At 30.6% G+C, this 12,869-nt stretch overlaps 1 protein-coding gene across 1 annotated transcript; it reads left to right on the top strand.

The window, feature by feature from the left end:
* Positions 1 to 817: 817 nt before the first annotated feature.
* Positions 818 to 11,968, top strand: LOC142332361 (uncharacterized). The gene is made up of 2 exons (XM_075378769.1): positions 818 to 860; positions 11,530 to 11,968. Exon 2 carries the CDS (start codon positions 11,561 to 11,563, stop codon positions 11,885 to 11,887), a length of 327 nt encoding a protein of 108 aa, XP_075234884.1. The 5' UTR covers positions 818 to 860; positions 11,530 to 11,560; the 3' UTR covers positions 11,888 to 11,968.
* The last annotated feature ends 901 nt before the right edge of the window (positions 11,969 to 12,869 follow it).

Below are 12,869 nucleotides of genomic sequence, written 5' to 3'. Positions count from 1 at the left end.
AAAAGAGTACTCAATGAAACACATGATGTTACTGTTCCCAACTGTGAGGTACATTTCGCGAATCATTTTCTGTGACCTAGCAGAAGTTGTAACTTCGGTTATTGAATTAAATAATCTCTCATAATCACAATGTAGTGATGAATATAAAGCGCAAAAGAGGTAAGAGGTACAATTGATTTCAATTTCATTAAGAATAATGATTTTACATATGCGACCAGTCCCAGTGGTGAATGGAGTGAAGGGGTTGCTTGTAGAGCTGAAAGATTTCCTGCGTTTTAGTGGGCTGGCCTACTCTGTGTAGAAGATGACTGGCAATTGTTTCAGTCCTCACTTTCCTTACTAAGCCCGGCATGAAATGCTGTTTTCTTGAGAATGCCAATGCATTTGTGGGACATGCATCTCGTATCTTGTCGCATTAAATATTTTGTTCATAGCAAATGACATATATATATGATTATAATTATTTTATTGATTTATTTTTTCTAAGTACAATTTCTTCCTAAGTAACTAGAAATAAAAAAAAAACATTCCATATTATAAACGAACAATTGAATGGATTCAATATTTAATGGTGAATATAATGTGGATTTCACTTTTAGAACTGAAAATTACCTACATTGGGTTTGGCATCATCATAAGTATAAGTATAATTAACTTTAATCAAGGCATCAGGAAGCTACTTCATTCCTCATTTGAAATAAACCTATCATCAGATGCTAGTTATTGTTGTGTATAATTATGCTATTTTTATGAATGATTGTTTCACACCTTTAATGTTATGCCATAAAACATAAAAAATCTTTTTATGTTTAAGTGTTACATCACTCAAACAAAGTTAAAAGATTGATTCATAGATTAAGGTGATTTTCTTTAATATAAAAATTATAAATATAATTTTCTTTAGTATTATATAATTAAAGGAATAAATCATAAAAAATTATTTTCTTAAATAGCGTTATAAATAACTAGCTTTTATTTTTGTGCATAACTTATATATAAATAATATATTATTAATTATTCTTATAATTATTGTTTTATTAAGTAAAATCTTTTATTATTTATTATTGTTTTATTTTTATTTATATTTCTTAATATTTAGTCTGTGATATGATAAAATATGTTATTAATGCCATTTGTTGTTTTATTATGTCTTTACCACTTTAGTTCTCTATTAATTCTTACAACAGAATATTTATTTAGTAGTAAATTAAATGGTTATTGAAATAAATCTGAATATAGAAAACGAGATGTTAAAAAAATAAGTCTTCTAAAGAAACATAAGATTTTTTAAATTCTACTGTAATTTAAAGATGGATATTTTAGTGGGTAAATTGGTCAATTTATCTTGGCGAAGACTTTAATATTATCAAATTGTTTATAGCATCTGACTTTATTTTGGGAATGTTTTTAACTACAGATTTTATTGACAATCCATATTATTTGCATTGGCGCAGATAATATGGATTTTGAACACTTCCCTGCAAACTACATTAGTGGTTTTACATTCAGGTGCAAAAATGACCACAGACAATCTCAAACATGCCTCCTAAAACTGTCCATGAGCGTTAAAATAGTTCACTAAAATAATATATAAGACACCATAATTTATTGTTAAGAAACTGCGTAAAGTTCATCTTAGGATAAACTTCAAAAATTAATGCAAAAATCTATCCAACTGTAGTCAACTCGCATAAATCTCCATAAGTATAAAGTTTTACTGTGTCATCAAAATACATCAATACACCCATAGTTTCCACCATTACTGTTGGTACATTATAGAGGATTCGATCCAGTAATTATTTATTTGTTAGCACACTTCATACGCAGTACTTGCGTGCAAAAATTCGTACAATAGCAACTGAAAAGACACGCTCCCATTGCCTACAACTTTAGAAATTTGTGGGTATTACAAGGTGCTACCCAAAAGTTCGGGCAACACGAATGAAGACTAATAATGACTTTAAGCATTATTAGTCTGTAATTATAATTATTACAAACTAATGTCCGTAATAATTATTCTGGGGGATAATGACCCCCTCCCCGGAAAGCATCATGTCCACAGATTGATTAGAGACGATATTGTCAATAGTAATAGTGATATCTCAGGGAATGAAAGTGAATCTGATAATGTGGGTTTCCTAACGGAGAATATGCCATGGCAAACTCTATCGATTTGTGCACACCAGAAAATAGTTTGCAAACCCTTGGTGTTTTTGGTTTTTAATAATGATCTAAGAACACTTTCTAATTAGTTTAATCATCTTCCTGTGGAAGAGGCCAGTGAGCAAACTAATCGGTAGGAGAAGGTTAAACCTTCATCAATTGTATTGTATAGTGTCACTGACGCATGGAAACATTATGAATTGTTAAAAACAATCGTGACCAAATCCGAGTACAGTATGTGTGTGATTTATAAAAAACAACTGAGAATAATGCTTATACAAGGATTATTCAATCCCTCGGAGAACGCAACCTTATAGGACATGCTTTTACCAGAAAAGACGAGAGGTCGTTCTGGATAGTACTACAGAATTTACACTTCTTGAGTCCAGTCCATGTGATCAAGGAGGGAAATGAAGATCAAGCCCAGATGGTTTGAAGCATCAACACCGCCATTGAATTACAAAGGAACAGATACTAATTTTATTTATTTACCTAAAATTTCAAAATTATAAAAAAAAATGTTCAGTTTGAGATATATTGACAACTGCAGTGCTAGGTTTGAAGAACCTAGGTGTCCTGGGATAACCTACCGGGTTGGTTTAGTGGTGAAAACGTCTTCCAAAATCAGCAGATTAGGAAGTCAAGAATTCCAGTGTTCAAGTCCTAGTGAAGGCAATTACTTTTTTAGGGATTTGAATACTAGATCGCGGACACCGGTGTTCTTGGTGGTTGGGTTTCAATTAACCACACATCTTAGGAATGATCAAACTGATACTGTACAAGACTACACTCATATATACCAGAACGGTAATTCCCGGAGGCTAAACAGGAAAAAAAGGTCTCCTGGGATTGACCAATTTGTGTGATGTCAGCATTATGGACAGAATAAAAATAATTGTTCTAGATCAGCTTTTCTCAACCTGGAGGTCACGAGATTAGTCTACAACTTTACATGTAAACAATAATGAAATCATTTTATGAGAAAGAAAAATCCTTTATTGTAAACATTTTATTTACATTTATAAGTACTTGTGTAAAAATAATAAATTAAAGAATGGTCACATTTGTTTTTCATTGAAACAATGGAGAAACAAAAGGTTTTATGGAGAAACAAAAGTTTCTCCATAAGTGGATCTATGATAGAAACAAACAAAAGCAAATAGTTTTCAAATGATAAAAGACGTTTCCTAACATCAACGCAAACTTAAGATGAAAAAAACCCTTTTTAAAAAGGTAAGACGTGATGAAAGGGATTAATGCTTTCCATATTCACTTTGACGAGCAAGCTAAAACGTTTATAAATCTTCAGATGTGAATTAATTGTAGTTGTAACGTTTTATCGGTAGACATTTACATGAACTGGTCGTGAATCTCCAAATGGTAACTTAGCAGTTGTAACAGCTAATAAATAAATTCAGTACCAATCTCTTCCAGAAATCATTTTTATCTTCTGGGAAACACTCGCCCACTGAATTTTTAGCTCAGGCAAATGCATCTTCATGCTATTCAAACTGTGGTGAATAATAATGTCTTCTCAGTATAATCAAAATTGTTATTTTGAAGACAAGTAATCCAGACATCAAGCCTCTTAATGAAAGCATGAACTATGTTATTAATAAAATGTCTTTAACACGTCCATGCAAATTCACATTCAAGTCCGTTAAATGTGTAAATACATCAGCTAAGTAGCTAATAGCAACATACTCGTTATTCTGTAAAATATTGAGAATGGCGTTTGTTTATCCTTGAAAAATATTAATTTATTAATATCTTATAAAATTCAACAAACGGGTTAACACTTTCCTTCGCGATAACCATATGACTTCTATATTGAAAAGAAGAGATTTTTTTCTTTTCGCCGATTACATAGCATAGTTATCAAACACTTTATTCTGTAATGGTCAACTTTTAATAAAAGTAACCATTTTACAGCGTTAATCTGTTAACAGTTTACAGCAAATAATCTGTTTGAGAATTTCCAGCATATTTTTATGGATAAGAGCATATCTGGGAAGGAAGCAATGCATCCATTCCGCCTTTGATATAAGACGATTTTTAATTTTTTCACTGTGCGTTCCTATTATTACGTTTCCACCATCAGTACAAACTTGCAATACATTATGTCCAGGCTATGTTATAGTTTTTAGTAGTTTCATAAAAAACATCAAAAAGATAATGTCCTGTTACATGACCACATATTGACTAGAAAACAAAATACTGTATTTATTGGAGTACCCCACGCACATTTTTTCTGGGAATTGGAGAGAAAAAATAAGGGTGCTGGGCTTACTTGAAACATAGACGTCGCAACAAAACGTTAGTAACAAAAGTTCAGAGAAGACCACGATGATGCTCTTCAAAGGCTGCGAGGGGGAGAGTAGGCGTATCGATGTCTCGAACACGAAGAATATTCAAATTCCTCACGGAGACAATTATAAGCGGGATCACTTTTTCAATTTTTTCTAACTTCCTGTGGGTCCCAGGCGTTTCCGTTTCTAGGCGTTTCACGTTTTTTTATGGGTGGGGTATGTTGGGACAAGTGTCGGATAGGTCAGAAATGGTGTGAAACGCCTAGAAACCGAAGGTTTGGCCTGACGAAGATTTTTTTGGGGGGGGTTTGTTTGGGGTTTTTTGGATTTGGTATCAGGAGACATCGAAGGCTCGGATCGGTATTGGTCTGTGACGAACAGGAAGTCAGGAAATTTACAAAAAGTGATCCCCTTATAATTGTATTTGTGAAGACTGAATATTTTTCGTGTTTGAGTATCGATACGCCGACTTGCCCCATCGCCCCCAAACGCCCTTGGGGAAGCATCATAGTGGTCTTCTCTGAGATAAACGACTTCTTTTGTTGATGACCCTTAAACAATATAGGATGCTGTAACAAGAAAACATCCAACCCCCTACACACGGCGATCTCGCCAAGTTCAACCAGAGCAATGTAAGCACCCTACCCATTTAATTTCCGAATTTTAACTATCTAAAGGTATTCAATTGTAATACATTACGATAGCCCCCTTAAAACATGCACTATTATTACTATTTACAGAGTACTTATGGTACTTCCGAAGACGTCTGCAGTAAACACTTGTCGGACCCACCGACTACATTGAATATTGCTCTCGTTTATGTTTCTCATCATCAAAATGGAAGCACATTAACACCGGATTTTCCACCGTTCAACTGTGTGTCGAAACTGGCAGCGCTTGTAGCAACGTTGAACGTCTTCAAATTCTTTGCCCTTATACGAAGAAAATTCAGTAAACAACCTGCCCCCAGATATTCAATAAAAAGAACTTCAGTCAAATTGTACTGGAAGACAAATAATTTTTGGTAAACATGTGTTCTGCAGAAATTCATTTTTATTATCTATATATCAGTGTTTAACTTTTTTATAAGCGGAACCCTTTTTAATGCCCACCTTTTTTGCGGAACCCCCTGGTTTGCTTCAATAGTATGGTTTTAATGCAATTTTTTATAAATGGATTATTTGCAAAAACAATGAGAAAATTATTTTGAACAATATTTATTTGCTTCAAATAATAATTTTAACATTAATCCAAAAATTCTTAAAATATCTAAAAAATAAGTTATTTAATCAGAATTTGAATTTTAATGAAATGAGTGGTACTGCATTTTATTATCGCAGATATACTTAATATTAGGTTTTATAAATGAAAGTTGAATTCTCATGTCAGGTTTGGCATTCATTCTGTGGCGATATTTATTTTTTGTCGACACAAGCTGAGAACCTCGTTTTGCACACATATATACTTGCAAATGGTAAAAGTGGCAACATGGCCTTTTTTGACAAATCAGGATATTCATCTTTGAGTATCAACTGCACCAGAATTCTATTAATATCATTAATTAAAATTTTTCTTGCAATATTGACTCAGAGGTCATTTCAATAAAAGTTTTGTACTCTTCTGCTGACATAGTTGTTGAAGGTTTTGCGTTGACAATAAACCACAATGAATTTTGATATTTAATCTGTTGTTCATTTGAAAAATACTTTTTAAAGCTTCACTCAAACCTTTCAGGTTCCGAATAATTTCTTTAATATATGTTTCTTCTATTTGAACACCTTCTTCTGAAAAACTTTTTATTGTTGGGAAGCAATAAAAATTGTTGGAGCTCACACAAATTGTCCAAAATTCAATCTTTTTTTAAAAGCAAGAATCTTTTCGTGGGTAGTAACTTCATTTACTTGTTTTCCCTGAACGATTAAATTAAGTTCATCAATTTTTGTAAAAATATCACTTAAATAGGCAATTTAAACAGCCAATTTCTATCAAATAATTGATTTTTCAATTCAAAATTGTGGTCTAAAAAAAGGCAAGCACCTTTAACTCAAAAATACGGGTTAGTATCTTTTCTTGAGATAACCATCTTTTAGTTGTAAAAGAAGAGATGAAAGTACACTTCCCATATCCTACATAGTATTTTGAATAAACAATTATTTAGTAGCCAAGATTTTATGAAATTAATCATTTTGACCTCATCAAAAGCAATTCTATGACTGGGAGACAATTTTTTTACAACTGCGCTCTTTCGCAACAAGTGTGGAATATTTTAACAAATATGGATCATGCAGTGGCTACTAGAACAGTTCTGGGGATATTTTTAATAAGCTGTACAGCCCCATTAATGATGCCTTTTACTCCATAGGTACAGATATCAATACAGTTGTCCCATGGTATTTGATTCTCTTCAAGAAAAGAATTTGAGGAGATCAAATATTTCCACTCCAGTAGTATGTGTGGTAGAGATTTACAGAACAGAAGATCCCCCAATAATGCATTTTCGTGCTCATATCTTACGATTACAATTAAAACTGCGAGTCCAGCTATGTCGGTAGATTCATCCATTTGTAATGAAAATTTGCAAGATTTCAGACGAAAAGTAAGTTCATTCTTTAAAATGGCTGCTAAATCTCTGATGTGCCGAGCTACTGTCATTCAAAATTGGGATCTTAGCAATTTCTTTTGTTGATTTAACATCTGACATACATTTTACTATCTCCATAGCGGAAGGCTTAATAAGATTTTTCGCAATTGAGAAAGCTTCACCGTGTTGAGCTATCCGATAGCTGACTAAGAAGCCTCAGTTGCTTTTTCATTTACCGTTTTCGTAATTCCATAAAACTTTTTAATTTTAAAAGTTCTTCACTTTTTTGAATGAAGAATTCAACATCTTTTTCTTTTAATTCGCTATGAACAGATTTCAAATGCCGACGCATTTTAGCTGGAACTATTTGGGAGAACTTGCTGCATATATACACAATGAGGATTGCCACAAATCCTAAAGACATAACTTACATCATACTTCCTGAGTTTTTTAGTAACTGCTCTGGATTGATTATTTGTAGAAGCAATAACTGGCTTAACTTCTTTTGAGGTCATTTTATTTATAGCACTCTCGTTATAACCAACGTTATCTTTAGCAAAAGACTTAGTTGTTGAGTCCGAAGTAGAAGAGTCAAGTTCTACAGTAAAACGCTTTAGTGACCTCCTTTCCATCCTGTAACAAAATGTTGAAAATGATTTTAAAGCAAAAAATTGTGTGGCAGCTACCTTTTAAAACAGAATAAAGTTTATATGGTTACTAACATTGATAATATGATTAACTACGGAATATAAAACACAAACACATTATTAATACAATTTATGGGTTTTAAAACTTCAAAGACAAAACCAATAAAGTTTATCAATAAGTAAATATTTAAAATAAAAAAAATATGACACACATCGACAAGTGACTATTTCATTTATTTCATTATAAATGCAATTGAATTTGACTGGACTTATGACAGATGACATAAGTGATAATTAAGATGATAATTAAGAATTTAATTAATTCTTAATTATCATAGGTGAAAACTATTTATTGACAGAAAATGAAATCATTTCATCATCTTTAGCTCTGTTACACTAACTATACTTTATCAATGAAAACATTACCTGAACTCCATTGTTGGCGATAGTGTTTTTATTTTGAGGTGGTGTCAAATGCAAAGACGATATTGTGATTGTTTTTGCAGTGCTTATGGTTTTATTCATTAATTTTCACAACCATGCTAATGATCGCATATTAAAATCACAGATGGGTAAGTTAATGTATACGTACTTGCGTGAACACGTTAATATATTTATGGATACACCTATGGATTTTAAAGATTACTGTGTAAATTACCATATTTAAATAATGTCCACAATAATGTAGGCAGGCAACCATGCACACCTAAACACCTGATGTGAAGACAGGATTTTGGCGTGATGTTACAAAAAAAATCGTACTGCGTAAGCTAGTGGAAGGAATGGTTATTTGGGATTCTATTTTTTAATTTCGGGGGGGGTTAATTTTTATAGTTTTGTTTTGAATGTTAAGAAAAAAAGGACATACGTTTCACGGGACCCCAGGGTTCCATGGAACAAACAGTTTAAGAAACACTGATAACACTGATAAGTCTAAGGAGATTCCCTACACAGAAGAGAATTAAAACAAAATTTATTTAATACTAATTTCAACTTGTCATGTTGATATAAACATTTAAAACGACTTATTTCTCACTTTCAATACTTCTCTTATGTTAAACATTATTATAAACTTAATAAACAGAAACAGACTGACTTCAAATCAGCATGCTGGCTATAAGCAAATAAAACCACTCTCAATATAACAAAAAGGAAAAATTACATTTTGATGAAAATAATAAAATGATGTTGAGAAACAATAAATACAAACTGCTAACAAGCAAAAGCTCTTTGGCTCTTTGAGATACTGATAAGATAGTAAACTACCCTGAACTATTCATCAAAACAGATTGTTTTTCTCATCTTCCATCCAAGGTTATTACTTTTTATTATCAATTCTGCAAATGCATTTCTAATCCTACTAGCTTTTTTACTTTTAGGATAACAGGACTTGATTAGTACATCATTAATGATTAGCATCATTGCTGTGTGTAGAATGTAGTTTTTGAGAAATCTAGGGTGAAATCCAATAAATAGGTGTAAATATAATATGTATATAAATACATTCTTGCAGAAAATGAAAATATGTTTTCATATCAGTAAACATATGTTTTCATTATAAAGGAAAATTGACTAACAAACAGAACTTGATAATTAATTTAATAATAATTTATCTAAAATAATAATTTTCATCAGCTTCAGTTTGATGATACAAATGAAAACTATAAATTTTAACATTTTTATTGTTTTTAATTCTCTGATTAAAGAAAAACATGCGTACTGTACTTGAAAATTATGGTATCTTATTGATTGTGCTATGGTTAGAAAAAAATAAAACTTTGTTATCTAAATAAAATTTACATGGAATTTATCTACATTATTAGTGCACATAAATCATTAATTTAAAATATACTAAAATGTTTCATATTAGCTGTGCAAAATAAAGGCAAATTTTGAAAACTCTTGCTTACCATGGCTGGATAAAGAATGTTCAGTCTTATCTATGTATTGAATCAGTTCTCCCAGTTTAAATATATAATTCTGAAAATCTCATTGCTTTTTAATTAGCTCAAATTTATTTTTATACTTAAATTTTTATAAAAAGGTACATATGCTTTCTATCATATACAGAATGATCAACTCAACACGGCCACCATTGGGGTTTCAGTAAGTATAAATTTTTTATGAGAAACTTTAAAAGGGGAATCTACCCTAGATTTTCCTTAAATTAAAAATACAGTATTATAATTTTTTAAAATTAATTTCCAATATGGCTGCCAATCTCATTTTATCAATTTTACCCCATATTTTATTGTATGTCTGACTAGAAAATATTACTTCAAGACATTTTAATTCTTGGATATTTTCTCTGAACACAGCTGTTATGGAGCTATGGGCTGACAATTGTAAAATTAAATATGGTGGCCATCTACCTATATTATTTTAAGTGAAAACCTAATGCATTGGTACCTGGTTGTTAAACATTATTCTCAAAGTTCATAAATTAAGTAAAGTTGAAAATAAAGTAAAGTAAGATTAAAAGAATTTTACCTTGAACCAGTGTGGTTTTAGTTTTATATATTATGAAGGAAGAATTACAACAGAATTATAGCATCAGTTATAACAAATTTTCAAAATTGCCACCATTAGTAAAAATGCAGCCAATTGCCCTCCTGAAAATGTATTAACAGCTTTAAAAAATGTGTTGTAATAAATATAGTACAACATTTTGACCACCTTAGCTGTTATTTCTTCCACTGAAGTATACAGAGATGTGTACAATTGGTCTTTCACATCCCCAGAGAATGTAATCTAATGAAGAAAGGTCTGAGCTTCTCGCTGGCCAAGCAATTATTTTGAAAATAAACTTTTAAAACCTCTTAACCTCACCATAGTTGTGTGCTGGAACTCCATCTTGTTGGAAATACATTTGCATTCAACAATCTAAAGACAATCTCACTTTATTGTGTCCTTCTCTGACAATTAATGCATTTTCTTTTGACATATAATGATGTACAATACTTTATACCAATAAAGTATTTATTAATTTCTTGCCAATTCAAACAACCAATGAATAAGGGCAACACATTAACCATCAATGATTGTACTGTTAAATTCGAGAAATCTTTTCAACAGTGCAAAAACATCTGATAATTATTTACCAATAAAATTGTATTTTTTAGTTTATAATTGTCAGCCCATAGCTCTGTAACGGCTGCATTTAGAGAAAAATACCAAAGAATAAAAATGTTTTAAAATAATATTTCCATCCAAAAATGCAATAAAAACATGGGGTTTACGTTAGAAATAATGAAGTTTACCACAATACTGGAAAAAGGACAATGATTTCAAAAATGGTAATATTGTATTTTTAATGAAGAGAAAAATCTGGGGGAGGTTTCCCATTTAAAGTTTCTCATAAAACTTACAGTTTCTGAGATCCCTACTTTGGCCATCTTGAGTTGATCACTTTGTGTAACAACTATACAGAGATAAAGCAAAGCAAGGTATATAATTTTTTTTTTATAAAGGATGGGGGTATATTAACCTTTTGCTTTATATGAGCTGTCCCAGTGTTCTGATGCTGTAAATCACCTGAGTACAAGAAGCACCAGTCCTAATGAAAAGAATCAAGGTGTCATTTGTAAAACTAAATATCACCTGCATTTCAGTGGTTTGGGATACTGACAGCAAACAGCATATTCCATTCAACGAAATGTTGGGAAATCACTTCATCCTTTACTTTCTCAAGTTAGTTTGATTTGGATTTTGGTTACTCCTAACAATAATTAACTGTTACATATTTTATGATACTTAAATTACTCATAAGTGTAACTGTTTATACACATTTATTATGATTAATAAATAAGTAAATAATTATCTGTTTCAGGTTCAATTTATATTTAAAGCTGCTATTAGTTATGAGTATACCTTGGGTATCACAATCATTAAAATTAATTTTACCCAGCTTAGATCTGCTATGGCAAGCCATATTTTTCTTTAATTTACTCCAAGGTGTACTGATATTTATTATATTTATATGTAAAAAACGAATACTTCATTCTATCAATAATAAGTTATGGCCATCAAAAATTATCTTTTCATATAATGAAAGCTCTTCAAAAAACAGTAAAACCATCGAAACATCAAGTTCAGGAGTCATGCAAAGTCAATATGCAAATGAAACTGATGAAAAAGAACAAGAGAATGAAATTATTGAATTAAATATTAAACTGAACAGTAAATGACATAAACCACAACAGTTAAATGCAGATTATATCTAAAATCACTTTAACATAAGGTATATGAGATAAGGATAATTACCATGTAACAGAGACTGTAAAAATATATATTTTTTAAATTGAATTTCAAATTATTAAATAAAAATTTCTGAATTTAAATTTATCTGTTTTTTCTCTCAAAAAACTTTTCAGCTAATTATTATCAGTTCCTTTGCCAGAAGATAGCATTGTTGCAAACTGCAGCAATCTTAGAAGATTAGAAAAATGTATTAAAAAAATACATTGTACTTAGTGTAAGTTGTTTGTTCAACATATTACTTCTGTTAAATATTGTAAATTTGTCAATTTCAAATAACACATTTATAGTAGATTAGATACCTCTATTTTTTATTTCTTATTATTTATAAGAGCGAGTACATCACTCTAATAAAGACTTTTTATTTCCAAAATATTTTTTTTCTTGTGGGTTTTGAGCATCGACTTTAGTCATTAGCCCTTTTCCCAAACAAAAAAAATTAAAAATTTACAACTCTGATATTAAGAACTATCAACTATTAAAATATTCTTAATACTAAAATAGAAGATCTATCATAATTTTTATTTTAAAAAATCTTTGTAATCATTAGATAAAGCTTCCTCAACTTTAACAGTATAATGAAAAAATAAATTTTATGACTAAGTATTACATATATTTTGTTCTTACATAATTCTTAATAATAAGGTAGATCTATATTGTTTTTGTAGCTTATGGAAGTTTTTCTTATTAATATTTGTGAAATTCTGCTTCAAAAATTACATTTTTTATAAGTATTTTTGGTGCATGACTATCAACAATATTATTAATATGTTGTTGCAATTCCTAAAAAAAAAGTCTATATCTGTGATTAATATCAAATCCCAGTCAGGCATGACATTTTTCATCTGCTACCAAATTCAGTTTCCATGTTTCATGCGCAAACTTCAATATTATGTGGAAATATAAAAATAA

The sequence above is a fragment of the Lycorma delicatula genome, chromosome 11 (assembly GCF_047948215.1).
Source record: "Lycorma delicatula isolate Av1 chromosome 11, ASM4794821v1, whole genome shotgun sequence".
NCBI classification, from domain to species: Eukaryota; Metazoa; Arthropoda; class Insecta; order Hemiptera; family Fulgoridae; genus Lycorma; species Lycorma delicatula.
The sequence above is the reverse complement of the archived record's forward strand: the minus strand, read 5'-3'. Positions and strand labels throughout refer to the sequence as shown.